General features: G+C 32.7%; 1 protein-coding gene across 7 annotated transcripts in view; it reads right to left on the reverse strand.

Annotated features, from left to right (window-relative positions):
- Positions 1-3939: 3939 nt before the first annotated feature.
- Positions 3940-23038, reverse strand: part of Klhl4 (kelch like family member 4) — a 70522-nt gene continuing 51423 nt past the window's right edge. For 6 of the 7 annotated variants that reach the window (XM_027432839.2, XM_027432840.2, XM_035449807.1 and 3 more), the window contains 6 exons: positions 20066-20252; positions 15554-15778; positions 13877-14039; positions 11537-11749; positions 5995-6166; positions 3940-5490 (listed from right to left, as the gene is read on the reverse strand). In XM_027432839.2, the coding sequence (XP_027288640.1) occupies positions 5431-5490; positions 5995-6166; positions 11537-11749; positions 13877-14039; positions 15554-15778; positions 20066-20252 (1020 nt within the window). In that variant the 3' untranslated portion in view covers positions 3940-5430. The remainder of the gene's footprint in view (positions 5491-5994; positions 6167-11536; positions 11750-13876; positions 14040-15553; positions 15779-20065; positions 20253-23038) is intronic. The other variant, XM_027432841.2, reaches the window with a different exon arrangement.

Below are 23038 nucleotides of genomic sequence, written 5' to 3' on the forward strand. Positions count from 1 at the left end.
AGGTCATACTTGAAAAACCTGTACTCCACAAAATTCAAAAATTTGAAGGAAATGAACAATTTTCTGGATAGATATCACTTACCAAAATTGAATCAAGAACAGATAAGCAACTTAAACAGAACTATAAGCACAAAAGAAACAGAAGAAGTCAACTAAAGTCTCCCAAGCCAAAAAATCCCAGCGCCCAATGGCTTCAGTGCAGAATTCTACAAGAAATTCAAAGAAGAGCTAATACCAATACTCCTCAAATTGTTCCACAAAATAGAAGCAGAAGGTTCATTGCCAAACTCTTTTTATGGTGCTATAATTACCTTGGTACCCAAGCCACACAAAGACACAAGTAAGAAAGAGAACTACAGACCAATATCCCTCATGAACATTGATGCAAAAATATTCACAAAATACTGGCAAATCTATCCAAGAACACATGAGAAAAATCATGCACCATGATCAAGTAGGCTTCATCCCAGGGATGCGGGGTTGGTTCAACATTAGAAAATCTATCAATGTAGTCTACCATATAAACAAACTGAAGTAGAAAAACCACATGATCATCTCACTAGATGCTGAACACAAAACCCAACACCCCTTCATGATAAAGGTGTTAGAGAGATCAGGTGTATCAAGAACATACCTGAACATAATAAAAACAATATAAAATAAACAAATAGCAAAAATTAAACAAAATGGAGAGAAACACAATGGGATCCATCTAAAATCAGGAACAAGACAGGGCTGTCCACTCTCTCCGTATCTCTTCAATATTGTAAATATTGTTCTAGCTCGAGCAATTAGACAACAAGAGTAGATCAAGGTGATACAAATTGGAAAGGAAGAAGTCAAACTTTCACTATTTGCAGATGATATGATAGTCTACATAAGTGAACCAAAAAACTCTACCAGGGAAATCCTACAGCTGATAAACACCTTCAGCAAAGTGGCAGGATACAAGATTAAGTCAAAAATCTGTAGCCCTACTATATATAGATGATAAATGTGCTGAGAAAGAAATCAAAGAAAAATCACCCTTTATAATTGCCACAAACAACATAAAATACCTTGGGTTAACACTAACAAAAAAAGTGAAAGACCTGTATCATAAGAATTTTGAGTCTTTAAAGAAAGAAATTAAAGAAGATACCAGAAAATGGAAGGATCTCCCATGTTCTTGGATTGGTAGGATCAACATAGTAAAAATGGCAATCTTGCCAAAAGCAATCTACAGATTCAATGCAATCCCCATCAAAATCCCAATACAATCCTTCACAGACCTTGAAAAAGCAATTCTCAACTTTATATGGAAAAACAAAAGACCCAGGATAGACAGTTGCATAGAGGGAGGAGTGATGAGCAAAGGGGTCAAAACCAGGCTGGGGAAACCCTCAGAAATAGCTGACCTGAAGAAGGGGGAGCTCGTGGACCCCAGACTGATTACTGGGAATCCAACATTTTTCTCATCCAGACCCCACAAATGGTCAGTGAGGAGGCCTAAGAAATCTATGGGGCCTTTGGTAGTGGATCACTACTTATCCCTAGCATAGGAATGGATTTTGTGAACCTATTCCATATAGAGGGATACTCTCTCAGCCTAGACACATGGGGGAGGGCCTAGGCCCTCTCCAAAAGGATATCATAGCCTCTGAAGATTCTCCCATGGAAGGCCTCACACTCCCTGGAGTGCAGAAGGGGCATGGCAGGAGGTTGGTGCGGGGCCAGGGAAGATCGGAGGGAAAGGGAACTGAGATTGACATGTAAAACAATCTTGTTTCTAATTTAAATAAAATGGACAAAAAACAAGAGTCACCTTGTGATTATAGAAAGAAAATTGTGTGTTTCTTACTGACTTAGACATTTGCTCGGTCAAGCAAATTAATATGCATTAGGATGGGCAGAAATGTCATATATGTTCTGATGCACTTTCTGAACCACATTTTGTTACTTCAGATTCAGCAGACCTAAGACAAATATAATTGTGAATTTTAGTGTAGGTATTTCTTTACAGAAGCTCTCCATCTGATTTTCTTATTTCAGACCTACTTTAAGGTACAACTAATCTTGCTTCAGTACTCCTCACTGCATTTCAAGCTAATTCTTTCTTACTAAAGAAGGTCTTTCAATAGTCTTTTTATTAATTAAACTTGCTTTTAGACAGTTTTTCATGTGAGCAATGCACATTCATGACTCCCACCTTTATCTCCTTATCACTCCTGTGAGTAGTTCTTCTTCCCACAAATTTCCTTCACACATTCATACTATTCCCTTTGTTTTGTGACTAACCATAGGGCATGTAACTCCTCCCAGATCTATTCCCAACTCACTACCTACCCAACTTCATATTCTTTTTTGTTTTTCCCAAACTAATGAGTTGAATATACTGAATTGGCTTTGGGGCTACCTCCTAGAGTGCAGTAAAGTTACTATGAATTATACCCTTAAAGAAAACTGACTCATTATTTCAGGAGTTATCAATGGCCAATTTTCCTTGCCTAGGGACTTTGTCCCCACTTTTGCTCTCCATGCTCTGATTTTCTTTGACTAGAGTTTATTGAGCATGCTGTCACAACCACTGGGAGATCATATGTGTAACTCTCATATTGGTTCAGAAAATACCATTTTATTATAGTCATCCACCAGCTCTGGCTTTCACATAGCTTTCTATCTCCTCTTATTCCAAGAGTCTTGAGTCTAGAATGTAAATAGGATGTAAATATACTATGTATGGCTAAGTATTCTACGGTTTCTTATTTTCCACATGAAGAAAGGTTACAGGTCTTACCGTGTATCCATATCTCTTGCAAAAAGAAGGTTCTATATGAGGACTGGGAGATGTACTAGTCTGTGGTTAGAGCCATAAGTCATTAGTAATCCATTTCACAATACTAGTAAGGTCTCTCATAGAGCCTATGATGTGTCTAGTGACAGGATTTTGGCCCTAATATTGGTGTAATGTATAGGGTCCATCTTGTGGAGTGGTTGGTAATCCAATCAGAAAGTGTTTGGTTATTCTCTGTAACATCTGTGCCAATATTTCACCAATGGGTATATGTTGCTAGGCCAGTCATTATGGGATCCTGTAGGGTCCAAAGCTGGGTAAGACTGCTGACTAATTTTCTCTTCTGTATCTTTCACAGCACCTCCCAGCACTCTCAATGCCCTAGGTGTTGTGTGCATTTCTCCCAGAAGTCAAAAACATTTAAACAAAAGCAAAACAAGTTGGTAAGTTTTAAAAAATACCATGGTATTCCATGTAGGCTTATTTGATTAGGCATTAGTACGGAAACTGTAAGTTTTCTTTAGCACCATGTAATCATTACTGTAACATGGACCATTGGTGCTAAACAATAGGTCATTTTTCATGTACTTGCCAAATTGTTCACAACCTTATTTATCCTAGCACCTTAAACTGTGTGAGGGGTTCAAGGCAGAGATATTTGTACTTTCACATTCATTTCATAAAAAAATGTTAATTTAAAACATCTAACCAAATTCTTACCCATGCTGTTGTAAACGGTACTAATGGAACTTATTGGTCCCAATGAGTTAAAAAAAGACAAATATAAAAGTCATGAAAGGAAGGGCTATCTAAGGAAATGGAGGAGATTTATAGGAATGAGGGATGAATAGAGATGGCAGCTGAAGGAAAATGTGATAAATATGCATTATGTATATGTAGGAAATGTCACAAAGCAGCTCATTATATATAATTAAAATATGATAAAAATAAACACAAGCAAGGTCTTGCGTGTCTTATTTGTGTATGATAACCTATCTCCCATCGAGATGTGGAAAAATCTGTAGCTCTCTGTTGAGAATTGTAGACAAAATGAGAAACAAAGGAGGGGAATTGTATATTAACATTCAAATATTTTAGCTATTGAGGCGCTACACCCTAAGGAGGATCATTCAACATACATTCGGCATATTTTAAAAGCACCAGTCTTTATAGCCAGAGGGGAGAGACTTTATTTAAATTCAATTCCTCGAAGTACAAACACCTTTGTTCAACTTATGCTATGATTTTTAAAAAATTAATAGGTAGTTGTAGTACATTTTATAACCATCTCTGTGGATTTTGTTGGTTGCTGTGATAGTCTACAATACAAAGTTCATTTAAGACAAGATATTATAGTAATTCTAAAATGGAACATTTACTTGAAAAGTTAACTTCATATACATGAGTTTTCAATATTTTACCATGTTTTATCATTAAGTAAGATAAATGATAGGTAGGATTTTAGTTGGGGGGGTGGTACAGGAGGAAGGGAGGGAGAAGGGAACTGGGATCATTATGTAATTCAATCTTGTTTGTAATTCAAATATATAAAAAATAAAAACAAAAAACAAACAAAAAAGATAAATGAAAATATAGTTAAAAGCTAAAATACTACTCAAATAGTCTTTTTCGTTTTTTGTTTTCAAAAGTGTAGTTTGTAGTACATATGTTCTTACCATTTACTGCTGGGTAACATGATTATGAAATTAAAAGAAAATAGGGTATTGATAGGCAAAGAGAATTATAGAATTGACTGTGCATATTAAACATTTCAGTGTTTCCAAATGTTATCATTGTGCTTCATACTCTCAACTGTAATCTTCTTTAGAATTGTTTATGTCAACTTTTTAACTTAAGAGAAGGTGTTTATCAAGAACACATTAAATGCTTGAGGAAATAATTAATTTTTGTGCAACTGAGGCCCTCGCATTCTGAAGATCAGGCACAGTTTGTATCAATACAATTTTCACTGTTACAGACTATAGATTGTATATGCGACATTATGATGTTTTACTGCAAATGAATCTACCAACAAACCACATCAGAGATTAGAAAATCTAATACATATATTTTGGCAGTTAGTGAACTGAAAATATAACCTGTGAAAAGTTTGACATAGTATGATTAGTATAGCAAATTACATCAATAAATGATCGGCCTCATTGACAAAGAAATCCCTTTCTTCTTGGCAAATGTGAGGTATTATTAGCTGGGTGAGCTATTGTTTGAAACCATACTTTATGCTGCAAAGCTTCTGTCATGTTTTTATATTAAGTTGTTTCTAACAGTAGAGTACCTTTAATAAAAAAAACATGTTTTTACTTCCTAGACACTTACATGAAGAGTATTAATGTATTTATCACCTTCAAATACTGCCCACTACCAAATTTTTGTTAGGTATTGTAACATTTTATAGTAATGAGTCTAAACATAGCCTATTGGATTTCTCATTAGATTATAATCTGAGACAGCACATACACTCAACACTAACATTTAATCCACATTTAACTTTTTTCAGCCTTATGAACGTTAATGATTTCTACTATATATGAAAATGACAAAACAGCATTTGAATTTGCTTATCAACTTCATAAAAGAGCATATTTCTTCTTCATTCTTGAGACAATTCCATTTCATTGCAGTAGCTAATGAGAGATTCAGTGTAGCTTCACAACTACAACACATGCCCCAGCTCTTCCAATGTTCACCGGGACTTCCTAAAACACAAATAAGAAACGAAACACTGTCATTAGCATAACCCAAAATGTTGGCCTTTAAAGGCTTCACCTATTTTGAGCTAACTTTCGCCTTGTTCTAAAATAAGAAAACTGTAGACTAGAGTGCTAATAGATCTCGACTAAAAGATCAGTTGCTTTAGGATAATTTTTTATATTTGGGACATTTTTCTCAGCTGAAAAAGCACAGATAATGATACTACTACTCAAAGATTTTGTGAGGATTGAATGAAATAATGGATCACAAGACTTTGGCATGTATAGTTATACTGTCATTCTCTGTTAGTACTCTTTTATGCTTTGAGTGACCAAACAATGAGGCAGTGATAAAGCCAAAGCCAGAATCTAGGACTCTTGGATACTTTTCTACTGAGAAAAAGATCTGGAATGTCTGTACAGAGGAATGATGTGAAATCAATTCCATATTTAAGCTTTAAAAACTTTTAAAATTCTGAAATATACTAATTTGAAGATTTTTAACAATACCTCATTCCATTCGTCTTTCTGAGCATCGTATGATTCAACAGTATTCAAATAAGTATGACCATCATATCCACCAACCACATAGAGTTTGTCTCCAAGGGGGCATACAGCAACGGCATCCCGAGGAACACTCAAAGGTGCCACAGTTGACCACGAATCACTTTTTGGATCATATCTTAAGAGATTTAGAAAGAAAATTGAGAGGTTAAATTCAGTAACGTTACAATGAAAAAATAGGCATTAATAAAATATGCTATTGTGTAACTCATAATTTGAAATATTTGAATAGCAATATCAAGTGTAGGTTTCTATACAAGACAAGAGATTTTTCATTAAAGTACAGGTACATCACATAATTCTTTGTAGCCACAAGAGGGCGCGCAAAGCATATGGAAAGAAATACTTCCTTTTCGACAGTACAATGCATTTCTTTAATACATAGCCAATACTATACTATATTATATAAATTTAGTATTAAAAACCTCCCATAGAAAACTTTTCCACAACTTTAAAGTGTATGCTAAAAAGATATAACATTGAATTTAAAAACTGAGAAAAGTTAAGGAAAGTCATATAAATATACATGAAATGTTCTCTAATCATACTGACCTATTTGCAGAAGCACATTAAAAGTATTTTTTCATATATCATCCTTTACTAATTATATTAGGGTTACATGCTTTAATCTTAAAAAATTTCGGTATATATCTAAAATGTCTCATTTTAACTTGTATCTGAATTTGATGTCAATTCAATATTTTAATACTATCAGAAAACTATAAATTATCCAGACAACTCCTATGTATCTTATATATTTTTGAGTACCCTTACTGTATCACCTTAAATTGTTATGGCATTTTGAAACCTAGAAAAGAAAATCTACAGTTGATTCTCTGTGTGCTGTATTTTCCAAGCAATACTGTAATTGAGGCTGTACTGAGTTATATTACAATACTTATATGTACAATGGGGTGATCGAGAACTCATAGAAGGGGTTCCTTATATATTTATGTAAAATCTCAAATCTTTTATGTTTCTGCATAATTAAATCTCAAAATATTAAAATTATCAGGTTATTGTGTAGTTCAGAAAATGTTGAAGTGCTGTGGTCTTTGTTTTTTTCTTCATTATTGGCATTCTTGAGAATTGAATCTAAGTTCTTCTTTTTTAAATCTAAGGTCTTAACATGGTTGACAAATGTGCTGACTCTACCAGCTCAAGAAATATTCAATTTTAAGAAGAAAATAAAATTATTAATAGTTTTTACAACTTGTAAAGACAGGTACTGGCAGTTATCAAGCAATACACTGACCAGCCATCATTTTTAATTTAAAATAGCACCATTTATCTCCTTGTTTTTAAATCTGTTCAGTTTATATAGATAATATACCTTAAATACATACTAATTAAAATGGAAATTTCTAATGATATTGAAACCAAGAGATTCATCATGGGCTCATTGCACACATGAAACAATAAAATTGGAAATAATTTCTTTGACTTCTTGAACTGCAATTTTTAAATTACTATTACTTAAAAATAAACAGTTTGGGAACCATCTAAATTAAATGTTTCTGTGTTAAATAATGTTGAAGAGAATACCAGGATAATGGGCAAGCCAAAATTGTTTTCAAGAAGTAATAATTTCAGAAAAATAAAGATTGTTTTCTGTTGTGCTGATTAGTTTTTGTCAATTTGACACGAACTGGAATCCCTGGAAAAATGGGGACTCCAATTAAGGAATTATCTCCATCAGATTGGCCTAAAGTCATTTTCTTGATTAATGACTAATTTGGGGCATTGCATCCCAATGTTGGCAGTGTCATCCCAGGACAGATGCCCCTGGGCTGTATAAAAATACAAGCTTAGTAAACCATGGGGAACAAGCTAGTAAGAGCGATCCTCCATAGACTCTACTTCAGTTCTGTGGCCACATTCATGCTGTGGCTTCCTGGCTTCCTCCATAGTGGATTATAACCTATAAACTAAAATAAGTCCCTTCCTCTGATTGGTCATCAAAGAAGCAAACCAGCAAACTAGAAAACCTTCTCTTTCTTTACTGCAATGGCTTTAATTTTATGTGACATTTGTGTACGTGTGTGTGTGTGTGTGTGTGTGTGTGTGTGTGTGTGTGTGTGTGTGTGTGTGCGTGAGAGAGAGAGAGAGAGAGAGAGAGAGAGAGAGAGAGAGAGAGAGAGAGAGAGAGAGAGCAAGGAAATTCCAACAGGAATTTATGCCTACAAATTACAAATTCTACCTGTTCCATGCATTTCTTTAAGGGCATATACCCTATAACATGTGTGTCTTCTGGGATTGAAGGGCTAGCTCAGCCGTTAAAGGCTAGGCTCACAACCAAAAATAACATGTGTGTCTTCTGAGATCCAACGGAAAAATTTGTGATTTGTGATACACTAACAGTGCTTTAACTATTTCTGTGCCAATACATGCTGCCTACTTTGAAAGACAATACAGACATTTATTTTAAGCAACAAATCATGCTATTTGTCTGAGTCAATGTTTTTCACTCAAAGAACTTATATTGTGGAATATTATTTTATGATGTGTTACATTTGTTTATGCTGTGGAACATTTGTTTAATGATACAAAGCTGTTTTCCATTATTTTTGTTGCATTTGTTTATCTCTAAAGCTGTGTTACTATGACTGTCTAAAACAACTGATTGGTCTAATAGACAGCTGAATGACCAATATCTATGCAGGAGAAAGGATAGGTGGGGCTGGTCAGGCAGAGAGAATAAATGGGAGGCAGGTGAGAGAAGAAGAGCAAGAAAATGAAAAGGAGAGAAGGATGTTGTGGAAAGACACCCAGCCATCCATGGAGTAAAAAGGAAATAAAGGACAAAGAATATTAAAAGGTAAAATCCCAGAGGCAATATATAGTTTTAAAGTAAAAATAAAGTCTTTAAAGCCAAAAGTGAAGTAATATTTTTAAAAAGGCATAAGCAGGGTAGAGATAGGAAATACACAGGGAGTCTGGATCCTGTATGTGGCTATATTGACCTTGAATTTTTCAAGCAAATGACAGCTGCTGACAGATATGGGATTGTCAGCTGGACTGCTAAGTTGAACCAAAAAAAAAAGACTTTTTGGCTATATTATATATTTAAAAAGAAGTAAAAATGCATTGCTTTGGAGAAAGTGTTTTGCTTTTATTTCCACAGGAATTGAGAGGCTGTGGATTTATTCCAGGTTGATATGGATTACTTTTGATTGGGGAAGAACTCCTAAATATTGACAGGTGATTTATATCAAGAAAATTTACCACTGGTGTTCCCAGGACTTGGCAATTATCTCAATTTTTTCTCAGGGAACTCTAAGGATGCCTTTACCCACAGTCAACAGGAAGCAGCCTGGAGAACACGATGCTCACAATCCCAAGAGATGGAAAAGGTAGTTATTGGTTATTTGGTGGCTTATAGATGTTTGTTATCATTCAGGAAAATATAGGAATATAGGATAAAAAGACAGATATTAACTCAGATATTTTGCATTGGCATGGATTTTGGCATATTGATATAAATTTAAAGTTATTTTTGAAACCAGGCATTGATGGCACACTCCTTTAATCCCAGAACTCAGGAGGCAGAGGCAGGTGGATCTGTGTGAGTTCAAGGCCAGCCTGGTCTACAGAGTGAGTGTCAGGACAGGCTTCAAAGCAATACAGAGACATCCTGTCTCAAAAACAAAACAACAACAATAGAGTTATTTTGTTATATATATATATATATATATATATATATATATATATATATATACACAATTATTTGGTGCATTGTGCTTATGCTACTTGTTTTATAAATGCAATGTGTAATTAAGAAATGGGGTTAGTAATTAATATATAATAATAAAACTTACAGGTTTATTTTAGACAGATGATTTTTAAAACACTTCATAGATCTACAGAATATGACATTTATGATGTTTAATGACCTAAGGTTTTTCATGACATTGAGAAGTATCTGTTCCTGGCAGGAACAATTTACTTTATAAAAGGATGATGAACGTTGAAGAAAGTCCATAGGGAGTTTGCTTTCAATGTGTCAAGGGTAGCACATGGGAAAAAGACTGTTGAACTTTGCTAAGACAAGGCAAGACAGTCCTTTGAGATTCCTACTTCACGTAAGAGTCTGCCAGATATTCTGCAGGATATAGAGGAAAGCACTGACAGATTTGCCAATACAAGAGAGGACAGTCATTCAAATTTACTGTTTCACTGAAATGTCTCCCAGATATTCTAGACCTATAAGTTGAAGATGGCCCCAACATTACAAAGGAATGCTTGGTAATTGTTGAGTCAAACAGATGTCTCTGTTGTTAGGTAATATTACATTTTTCTGGGGTCTTAGATAGAGTTATAATTTTCCTTATATAGAATAGAAAGTAAATTGGGTGTGCAATTTTGGAATCATTAAGATAAGATAGATAATGGAGAATTTTCTCTGAATTTACTAAATACAAATTGACAGAATTGTAAGTATAATTCTTATTTGATAACTGTTTTGTTGCATATATTTTTACTATGTTGAAGTTAAAACCTTTCATTTTTATTTAGACAAAAGGGGAAAACGTTATGGAGTACTAGTTTAAGATGTGCTACATTCATTTATGTTGTAGAATATTTGTGGAGTGTACAAAAATTGTTATATTTATTTGTGTTGCATTTGTTTAACGCTGTAAAGTGGTGTTACTTTGCCTGTCTAAAACACCAGATTCTTTAAATAAAGAGTTAAATGTCCAATAGCTAGGTAGGTGAGGGATAGGTGGGGCTGCCAGGCAGAGAGAATAAATAAGAGAAGGGAGATAAGAGAGAAGACTGAGAAAAGGAGGAGACAGGATACCAGGGGACACCCACCAGCCACACAGCTAGCCACAGAATAAGGAGGAAAGAAAGATATATAGAATAAAGTTAAAAAATGCCCATAGGCAAAACATAGTTAAATAGACACAGGACACTTTAAGTTAGAAAAGTGAGCTAGACATAAGCCACTCTAAGGCTGGGCATTCATGAGTAAGAATATATCTCCCTGTGTATTTGAGAGCTGAGTGGCAGGCCCCCAAAGAGATAAGAGTAAAGTCAACCAGCTACAAATTTAGCTTTGAATGGAGAAATCTTATTACAATAAGTAAGGACATTGTTAAGAAAATTAAATTAACTTTATTTTGAAATTATGCCTATATTTTGGCAGTAGTTTTCTTTTTATCACTTTGCCAACTGAGTTGAGTTCAGAAACAGTAAACTTAATTTGATTTGAATTGATTGAGTTGATTGATACATTTTCATAAAATTTCCTTACACTTTTCTCTCTTTGGTGCCACTACTTTATAATGTAACTAATCAAATATATTTAATAAAGTTATGTAGTAAATTTTAAGGGCTTTTAACAAAATACTTTTTGTTTAAGCATAAGTGGAGAATGTTACAAAGAACAAATCTACATAAAAGCCTAATAGATCATATTACATTCTGGCAGTTTCAAAATTTTCTCATTAAAGAAGTCCAAATAAGCACATGTGTAAAAACTTACCTTTCTACACAGTCAGAAAGCCTGGAGCAATGGTTAGGAGCAGGGGCATCATGCCCCCCTACAACATACAAGTATCCATTGTGTGTTGCAACGCCCACACCTCCACGTCTTTTGGACATAGGAGCACAGAGACTCCACTTGTTAGTGTGTGGGTCAAAGTACTCCATTGACTTGAGGCAGGAACTTCCATCACGCCCACCAATAGCATAGAGCCTAGGAAAATACAGACAATATATATATATATATATATATATATATATATATATATATATATACACACACGTGTGCACATATTCACACAAAATTCATTTACAGCAATGAAGCAATGATAATGAATGTATTTGCAATTTCTCACATTTCATAATTTATGTTCTTATCTGTCACTATTTGCAGCAGAATGGTTGGGTTTGTGAATGGGCATTAATCTGTGACACTTGGTAAAGCCTAAGTCTATGCCAAACATCCCTCTTACATTTTTTTTTATCAAAGTAAACTTATCTTCACACTAAAATGTCTGGAAAATAATTATATACAGAAATCCCGAAGATAGCAAGAGATTTTATCTTTGTATATGGTCCCAATATCCGTTTCAAAAAAACTTGCAGTTACAGAAGGTCCTACTGCTTCACTTCACACTTTCTGTCATGAAGAATTGTTTAGTATTAAATATTTTTCTTGAAAGATATTTATATAAACCAATTAAAGAAATAGAATAGAATTGAGAAGGTGGATTTCCCTTAGGAAGAAAATGTAGCTATTATTAAACTTTCCTTGGTGACTTATAAATGCCAATTATTTTAATATATAATGCTTATTTTAAACTTCATACTGTAATAATAAAGATGATAAGCATTTAGTAAACCATATGTTTGTAGCTTTCTTTCACACCGAATTTAAAAGAACAGAAACTCAGTAAAACAAAATGAAATAAATTCAAGTTGATGATTTGAGTCTGGTGTGATGTATAGATGGGATTATGGAGCTGAATCCCTTCATATTATCAGTTTACATCAGACAGTTTAGGATTATGTGAACCCCCAAAATATTATGAATAGGGATCTCCATAATCTCTCAGCCTAGATACACAGAGGAGAGCCTAGGCTCTGCCCCAAATGATGTGACAGATTTTGATGATCTCTCATAAAAGGCCTCAGGCTCCTTGGGGAGTGGATGGGGGATGATATGGGGATCAGTGGGGGATGTGGGTGAATGGGAGGCAGAGGGAACTGGGATTGATATGTAAAATAAGATTCTTTCTAATTTAAACAAAAATTTATAAAAAGTGAATAGGGACCTACTTTTTGCTTTAAATATTTCCTATTCCTTTTTGTGTTGAGTTCTAAAATATACCTGTGCTGACTTTTTACTGAGATCATTCATATATTCAGGTTGTTTTATGTATACTAGTACAGAATCACATAGATTTTCTTGACACTGGTTACCCTATTGTCTGAAGTTCCTATCATGTAAGCTATCCTATATTCTACCTTAAGGATTTCCATGTCTCTGAAAACAAACATATAAGTATGCAGAGTAAGCATATATATATATATATATATATATATATATATATATATATATATATATATTAATGTGAAAACAATTAATGAAAAAGAGGCCATAAATTTGAAAGAAAGAAATTAAAGGTATATGGGACAGTTTGTGGGGAGGAAAGGCAAGAGTGAAATCATGTCATTAAAATCTGAATGATAGAAGAAAAATAAAAATAAAGAAAACCATTATAAATATGTGGTAATTAATCAATGCTTGGATGAATCATTAGAGGTTATTAGCTTGTTTTCAGGGGATTGGGAAAACGTAAATCTTCAGGAAGGGCAAAACCAGAACTAATGAACTGTAAACTCTCAGAGGAGAGGTTGCTGAACAAAAACTTACGTTATTCATAAATATAGGTAGACAAATTGTTTTATAAATTTAGAGTAAATAGCAATGGAAAACATGCCATTTATGTCGGGTAAATTGGAAACGATTATCTACAACAGTGTTTCTCAAATTCAGGTGTATACACTTTTCCTGAAGATCTCACTAAAATGCAGATTCTGACTCTTTTGAGATGAAGCTAAGATGCAAAATTCTTCACAAAAATGCTCATATTTCTATTTCCTGAACCAAAATTTTTAATAAAGTCAATAAAATGTTTAAGGAAGCATTTATTGTCAACAACTATTTTCCATCATAATGAAGGGAAGTTTCTACCAAATGACATTTAAATTGTTAATAATGTTCTGATAATGTAGAATGTTTATTGATTAATGATCATAACACAGAAACTCTGTATTACATGGTCTGCTAGAAAAGACTTTGTCTATTTAAGCTTACTTGTTATTTAATGCAACAACTCCAACTGTGCTTCTAGGAGTTGACATGCTGGCCACGTAATTCCATTGACGTCCATCAGGATCCCATCTTTCTACAGTATTTAGATAACTCCATCCATCGTGACCTCCAACAGCATACATTGGTCCTTCAAGTGTGGCTACACCTAAAGGATAGCATAGTATGAGGGGTCACCGATGTATGCTTCATGCAATAAATGTATTTTCACTTTCAAAGCAACCAACTATCAAAAACAAACTTTGTATTTTGATCAGAAATAGTTTTCTGCCCATGTGAATAATTAATTGATTCTTATATGCAGCTAAATATGGCCTTTTTATCATAGAAAAACTTCTACTCATCAGTATATATCATGGGAAGATATCATTCTTTTATAACTAAAAAATCAACAGACATAGTAGTGTATAATGCTAGGAAAGAAATTAAAATAGAAACTAACATTTTTTTCTGGCATAATTTTAGCATTTTTAAATGCAAACACATGCAGGACAGGATACTTAACATAAGATGAACTACTGCTTTTAGGCTTAATGTGGAATATTGTTTTTTTTCAATTACTATTTTAATTCTTATTTGGTTCATTGAGATAATTCACTAGGTATTTGTTTTTGAGTTTTAGCTGGATTTAGTTTCTGTTAAAAATTATGAATGATCCCACTCTGCCTCTCAGAACTCTTAGAATTGCCCTCTTTTTTATGTCTTAATCTGACTCTCATTGTGTTTTGTACATCCACCTTACATACGTGATTATTAACATTTGTTAGATTATATATTTAAAAGCTTGCTTTTATTTCTCTATAGGACATTCTTATGCATAAGAATTACATTGACACCTTTTTCTGATCTCCCAGGCACTATTTGCATATTCATATACCCACACATAGACATATTTGCTTACACATAATTTAAAAATAAACTTTAAAAAAGAGTATTATGTAAGACAAATAAGTCTAATACTCCATTTTTAAAAATCATAATATTTAAAGCACATGGAACATAGTAAGAAGAAAATAATATACCTTGACAAATATTCAGGAGAATTATAGTTCCCCATTATTCTACACACCCTTACTCATTCTTATACTAGCTTAGAATATGCTGCCTTAATTATACTTTAGAGCTCTGTTCAGCAAATGTGCTACTCGCAAATATGCTTATCCTGAACTCGTCTCCAAAATCTTTTAATGAATACAAATTTGCTTCTTATGGCAGAGGCATAATTTTCAAACTAGAACTTATAATAACTACCATTGTCAAAAGTTTTATACTCGGTGGGGGACATGGGAGGAAGGGAGGGCAAAGGAAAGGGGGGATTGATATGTAAAATAAGATTATTTCTAAAATAAATAAATAAAAATAAAAAATAAAAATGTTTTATACTCTTAGCTGAGCTTAGAGAAAGTGGTCTGCTGCCTTTTACATTCTCTATAAAATATTCTTTCTGAAAATTATCGTCTATGAAATGGAACCCTTTCAAAAGTTGGGAGAAGGGATATACAATTAAAATATAACATGTTACAATAGAAGATTTTCATGGCTTGTTCAGGTTTGCTTAACCTTCCCAGAACTTGGAATAACCCCTCATAAAGTACTGCTAGATCTAATATGAAAATCATTCCTCTACATTTTTGAGAAATTATATAGCATTAAATATCTTACCAAGCCCATGCCTATGTGTTGACATAGGAGGCATCACAAGCCAGGTTTTGGTAACTGGATTAAAACATTCCACAGTATTCAAAGTTTTTAAGCCATCTCTTCCTCCCACAACATAAAGTTTGTTATCAACAACTGCAACTCCAAACTGAAGTCTACGACCACTCATAGTGCCAATATGGATCCAATTGTTGGTTCTGAGGTCATACTTCTCAATGGTAGTAGTACCTGTTAAAAGTGTAATTAGCAATAATAAACCATGTTAAAAATCTGAGTTGGGTTATTTCACATATGTATTTTATTTTACAGCATAGCACCAAGAAAAAGAGCTCAAATAAAATTAACTAGCTCAAATGACAATATTAACTGAAATATAAGGCAAGAAGTCATAACTCCACCATTTTAGAATTAAACTGGAACACTGAGCAGAAAAACAGTATAGTATATGTCGATTATGTCATCAAAATATGATTTTGATGCTAATATTAAATATCAAATTAAATAAAATCATGAGTATATTACTGATGGTACCAAGACTGGTCTTAAAGATCATATATAATAAAAAACCCATATTTTGTATTCTATTACTGCATATTTATGAAAAATGTTTGTTGAATTAGCATTCACTCCTATAGTTTACTGGAGCCAGTGAATTGAATTTGTAACTATAATACTTAACTTTGTGTTTTTCTATAATTTAAGAATTTCTTTGTTGTATGTATATAGATGTGTGTGTTTCAAATTATTTAAAATGAGTTAAACATTAGATGGATGACTAAAATTTCAGGAGTAAAATTTTCTTTCATGTAGGTTTTTGGCATTGTTTCTCAGAATTTTCCATGGTACTTATGTGAAGAATTGCAGTTAAAGTTATCAAATTCTGAAGAAATACATCATTGGTGAAAGTTTTAATATAAACACGTGAGGTATCAATTTAATGAAGGAGTATAATCTCACTAGTGCAATAGTAAATTATAAATATTATTGTGATGCATTTTTCACTTGTGTAAACAATTCAATTTGTCGACCACTCAAGATTTCTGCTTAGTGTTTTCAGCTAAGGCTGAGTTTTCACAATGACTAGGCTTCTAATAAAAAATGAAAGTTGGTTTAATTAGTAGTCACTCCTATAGTTTAACACAGGGACAACCAAAACACTTCCCACATGTTCTTTACTTGTAGATTTGTGAGAAAAATACTTCATTGAAACAATGAAAATGAACTTAATGTTTACAGTGCCACTGACAGTTGTAAAACTAGGGTCTAGGGCCACCTATAAAGGTAAAACTTAGGCTGAGCACAAATTTTATCCATAGCTAATTATTTTCCCTTAGGTCTTCTTTCTGCACTATGCATAGATAGATGACACAGTTAAAACTGAAATACTTACAAATCCCTATATGATTTCAAATCCAGTTTTCTGTTAATGATTTTATGTTTTTTAATTATTACAATTTTCACAAATATTTATTTTCTTTATTCTGATTTATTTTATTTTGTTTTTAATAAGTGAATATTATCATAGTCAATTTAGATTAAAATTCAAAATTAAGCTATGCTAATTATTAAGAAAATATGTAGAGATAAATGGAAAGGTATCAGGTTAGGAAATTCCACAAGGCTACTTTTGTTAGCTATCACAAAAAGAATTGAGCTTGAAATATGTAGATACCTACTTTGTACAGGGTCAGTTTTCCAGGGCATTAGGCTAGCTACAGAAGGTAAGGGTTTTTTTAAAACTTTCTTATTTCACTCACAAAAGTTTTGACTAGTAGTTAAGTATTTTAAATTTTAAAGACTTTCTCAGTTCCTGCTTACCTTCACTGATAATTCAGCTATTCAAATTTTAAAATTTGACTCAGATCTTGATTATAGATTATAGGTCCTTTTATGATACATTGTAGTCATTAAAGTTAACATCAGACATTTGTGTGATATCTATATTTAACTGTAGTTTTAATTCATTACATGATAGAGAAGCAAAATTAAATAACAGAGTACTATATTCCTAGACATTAATAGGTGAAATTTCAAAAGGTATCTTTAAGGTAACTGAAATAAAATATTATAAGGAAAGTCAAACATGAAACTGTTAATAAAAACTGTACTGATAAACACTTTTTCAATACAATACTGATTTTTTAAGCAGATGCTAGCAATTACGTTTTGTGCTTACTACTTAGATTTTTGTACCTAATTCTTTTCTGTTTTATTGTTGTTCATAATTTCTTACTATGGTTTTTCAAGAACCTGAAATCACAAAGAGAAGGGAGGGTTTTGCTACTATCCCTTCTAGAATAGTGACCACACATATAAAGGGTCATAGACTATTAGTAAGAATTTATTTAATATCATTTCAAGATCATCTAATCTTAAATTCCCCAAAGTAGAAGTAATAGAAGCTCTCTTGTAGTATTACTGTCAGACTAATGAAGTGTTTTCAAAGGTACTCAAAACTACTAGCTCTTATTATTTTCCTAATAGTTGGTAACTTCCCATAGAGCTTTATGTTTTATTACTATATACCAAGAACTCAGAGACCCTCAAAATGAAAGGCATTAGCCTACCCTGGGAAAAGCCCTGGACTGATTCCCAGCACAGGAAGAAAAAAATCACAAAGAATGATCATTGCAGTTATGTTTTACACATAGTATCTTTAGCTTTTAAATTAAGTACCAAGAAACTGTTAATGTTATTCTATTTGGTGCAATAAGTCAGGTACAGTGGCTCATGTCTGTAATACCAGCACTTGGGAGGCTGATGCAGGAAGACTTCCATTACCTTTTAGGTCAGCCTAATCTATGGCACCAAAAGCTGAACCACAGTGAAAAAAGAAAAAATATACAAGACTGTATAAAAGCAATAAAATGCCAAACTGTCAAGCCTGAAATTAATTATGATATCTTATAGCAGTTGTTATTTTTTGAAGAACATTAGTTATATGAAGTAGTTCCACAATTTAGAAATAATTCCATCAACAATTTCACTTTCAAGGGTGTTAAATTTGATATATATTTTCTAGAGTTTGGATATTAAAAATTAGTCTATAATATGGTAATGTTTAAGGTGTTTGCATTAGAAAACTGATAAGATCATGAATAATTACTCTCACAATGGATTAAGTTAGCTCTCACAATACTGTGCTAGTTGTCAGGAGAGCAGGCTTTTAACAAGCAAAAATCAGAGGATGAGAAAAGATAATAGAGGGAGTGAATAATAAAAAAAACCCTACATTATATGTACATATGAAAGTGTCATAATGAAACTATTGTATTCAACAATTAATATTAATGGACACTAATAAAAATCAAAGTTGCCCCTCTATATATTCCTTGATATTTTTTTTCTTTTTGTCCTTCCAGCTCGTAGATTTTTATCATTTTATATTTCCTAGACTCAGATACTCTGTTATAGTAATAGAAAATTCATCAAATGAAAAAGCTTTGTAATTAATTGGCATATTTCTTTTGTTCTATTCCAATTTTTAATAGAAATATTAGGTTGTTACTAAAATAAACCTGCAAGGGAAAGGGCTTTTTGCCAATCTGTCAAATAAAATTTCAGCTTATGATTTATCAGTATTCTTACTTTCAACACAATAAACTCTTAGTCATAAAATCCTTGCTTCAGTTTGGAGAGATGAGTCATCTGGAATGAGCACCAGCTGCCCTCTCACGGGACCCAGGTTCTATTCACAAAACCCACACAAAGGCTCAACACCACCTAAAACTCCATTCCAATGGATCTGATATCTCTTCTAGTCTTTTGCTGACTATACACATGGGCACCAAACATGCATATGATCCACAAACATGTATGAAAACAAAACACACTTGTGTATAATATAAAATAATAAAGAATAAATATTTGCTTTGCTATTTTAGCCAAAAACTATTGCAAGAATAAAAGGTCTCATGCATATAGCAAAGACAAAAATATATTCAAGAAGTGGAAGGATAATGGCTTCAGAAACTGCTTCTTTAATTTCATGGAATAATTATTTATATGAAATCAAGATTTTATTGCAAATTTGAATTGACAACCTTTTTGTCAGAACATCAGTATGTTTTTTATAATCAGTCTTTAAGCATGTAGCAGAGTTGAGAGCAGTAACTAGACTTCACTATCATATTTGTGCAAAAAGACATTTGTATGTATTTTTCTCTTTCAAGAACAGACAGACAGACAGACAGACAGACAAATGGACAGACAGATGGATAAATTTTTCCTTAAAATATTTGACAGGGAAAATGAATGTTCAAACCAATAATTGTGTTCATAAAGTAAAATCCCTATTAAGAATTAAGTCAGGGGTAATTAACACATTATGATCCAAAAGATGAAGAAGAAAATGAGGTTACCAAATCACACAAACTACTCTCTTTACAAAAATCAGCTTCAGATACACTTACATAAAAGGATTTAATAGCATCCTCACAACGTGGAGGCTGTTAGAAATATCTCTTCTTTTTCAAATGGAGATATTTCCCCAATTAATTAATGTGTTGCTTTTACCTTTAGCAGCATCCATACCTCCCACAGCATAAAGTGCCCCCACCGTTGACTTTCTAGGTTTTGTACGAGGGCTTTGCAGCATGGATCTTCTCTCAGGCAAGAGATGATACTTCATAGCTTCCATTAATAGCTTCTGGCACTCCAGATCATCAGTAAACATCGAACTGTTTTCCAGATCTGCAAGTAACTGGAAAGTAATGATGCATGGCACATATATCAGGAGTCCAACATCAGAAAGAGCATGGTTTATATCTATAACATGAAAGACTAAGTATGGAAAAAGACACGTAAAATGAATTGCCCAAAGTAATCAAACAGACTAGCAATAGCCACACAAATTTGAGTATATTCATCTATTGCTTGTGACTAATGCAAGCAGTTTTTAGTTTTTTGTATGTGAGCTATCAGAGATGTCATGAAAACATGCTCTGTTAAGATATTATCTCCTGAATTTGTACTGTATCTTTATCAATATATTGCAGTATTATTCTGTAAGCAAATGCTCTTTTTTCTTTTTCTTTTTGGTTTTTTGGGACTGGGTTTCTCTGTGTAGCTTTGGAGCCTATCCTGGCACTTGCTCTGTAGACCAGGCTGTGCTCGAACTCAAAGAGATCCGCCTGCCTCTACCTCCCGAGTGTTGGGATTAATGGCTTGTGCCACCACTGCCCAGCAAGGAAATGCTTTTTAAAGTGAGCCAATATACATGTGAGTAATTACTAGTCAAGACCATCAAAATTGAGGGATACTGTCATTACCTGATGCAATGTAGATCTTAAATAACAATGATAAAATATAGGTAAATTATTTCTCCCAAGATAAAGAATTGAAGAAAACTCATGGACATATTTCCAAATGTTGACATGCATTCTACTCTATTCATTTCTTTGAACTTTTGAATCAACACTGGCATAGTACATCAAAAGAAATAGCAAACACATTTGCTGAACTAAAATTGCTAATCTCATCCCATAATATTCCTGTAAGATTTCCTTCTTTTTCTGGTTAACTTTAGTTTTGTTTTATTTTAACTTGTAATTCTCTGGTGAATCAATATTTTGATTTGCCTGATAAAACTGTAGGCATTTCTTTAAAATAGTCTTTGAAATAGGTTAGAAGACTAAGCTACACAACTTTGCTCTAAAAATACTTTATAGATTTATCATCTTCATATATTTTGTTTCTACAGTGTTTGCTCAGAATGTATAAATTTGTCTTAGAATGCCTACACACCCGTATCATTGCCTATTATTAACATTATCTGGACGTTTTCAAATTAAATATATCTTAGACATAAAGCATCATTAATGTTGAAAAACCAAAGTGGTATAATTAGGCATGACACATCCCTTCATTCTAATACAGATAAGTTTAAACAATACTTGCTGAAAATACAAAATCTACATAAAGAACTGTAAATTTAAGAGCATGGGATACACAAGTGCTTCCTGGGTTTCGAATGCCTAAATTAATTTGATGCGAGGGTTAAGGTATATATTATTAAGCTTTATTTGAGACAGTGATTTGGCTGTTTGGAGTAGGGCCTAAGAACTTAGATTCTAAAAAGTTCATAGAAAATATCTTGCTGCTGTTCTGAGGCCACTATATACATCACTAAATTATAGAATCCAGTAAGTTGCCTAGATTCTCATTTTCACACAATATAAATTTTCTACAAATTCTGAATTTTAGCTATCTGTTCTTTCTTTAGAATCTTGAGAACAGCATTATATATCTATGTGTGTATGCATATATATTATATATATTTGAATAGCTATCCTTAGATATTACTACTGTATTGACTCAAGTAGTCAATTGATATTATGTTATTACATATGTATATATTCTCAAAGAACATACATAGTTTCATAGTTTAATTAACAAAAGAGCACATTAGAAACTATGTGATAGAAAATTTCGAAAAGGATATTAATGCTTCCATTAAGAAAACAGAAAGTACAAATAGCTTAACAATGTATTTTGACACCATAAAAATATTAATAACACACTAAACTCAATGTTATTAGATAGAAATAAATAACTAAAATTATTGCAGAAAATAATGGAATGGAGTCTAGAAGAACATTAAAAAGAATCAATGAAATAAACAAAAATATGGGCCAAATTTACCAAGATTTCAGGTGACAAAACAAACACTACAATACAAACATAAAATGCAGACAATCATTAGAAAATACTTTCAAAATATTTATTTGAAAGCTTCTGGAAAGTCTATGATAAGGCACAAATTCTTAGACAGATACAAATTACTCAAATCAAATGCAGAGGTATTGAGAAGAGCTAATATTAGAATAAAAATAGTGAGCCAAATGATTCAATCATAATCAAAGTATCCCAACAAAGAAAAGGACAAGACTGGAAAGATTCACTAATGAATTCTCTCAGATCTTTAAAGAAGAATTACCATAAATATGTCTCAGACCATTCAATAAATCAGAAAAAGATGGAATTCTACAAAAAGCATACTAAAAGAAGCTAGCATTATTCTGAACCTAAAGCCAGAGAGGAACACACAAAAAATAGAAAAATTTAAATGAATTTCCCTAGTGAAATTAGACAAAAAATTCTCAATAAAATATTTGCAAATGAACTTGATTAATATAGGAAAACTTTCACACAATATAATCAAATGTTTCATTTCAAGTATGTGAGAAAGGTATAACAAATCTATTTGAACCAATGTAAAACAGTACATTAATAAACTCAAGTATAGAAGCCACAGGATAATTTTAATAGATGTAAAATCAACAACAAAAATCTTCAGCGAACTTCAACATTACTTCAGGATAAAAAGCCCTGAAGAAACTCTAATAAGAAGGAACACACCTCAACATAAGAAGAATATATAAGGAAAATCCATATCTTGCTTAAGATATCATAATGTTCAATTTCATACAGTACAACAGAACCATTGTAACAAAATAAGCATGATACTGGCACAAAAAGTTGTGCATG

The sequence above is a fragment of the Cricetulus griseus genome, chromosome X (genome assembly GCF_003668045.3).
Source record: "Cricetulus griseus strain 17A/GY chromosome X, alternate assembly CriGri-PICRH-1.0, whole genome shotgun sequence".
In the NCBI taxonomy this organism is placed as follows: Eukaryota; Metazoa; Chordata; class Mammalia; order Rodentia; family Cricetidae; genus Cricetulus; species Cricetulus griseus.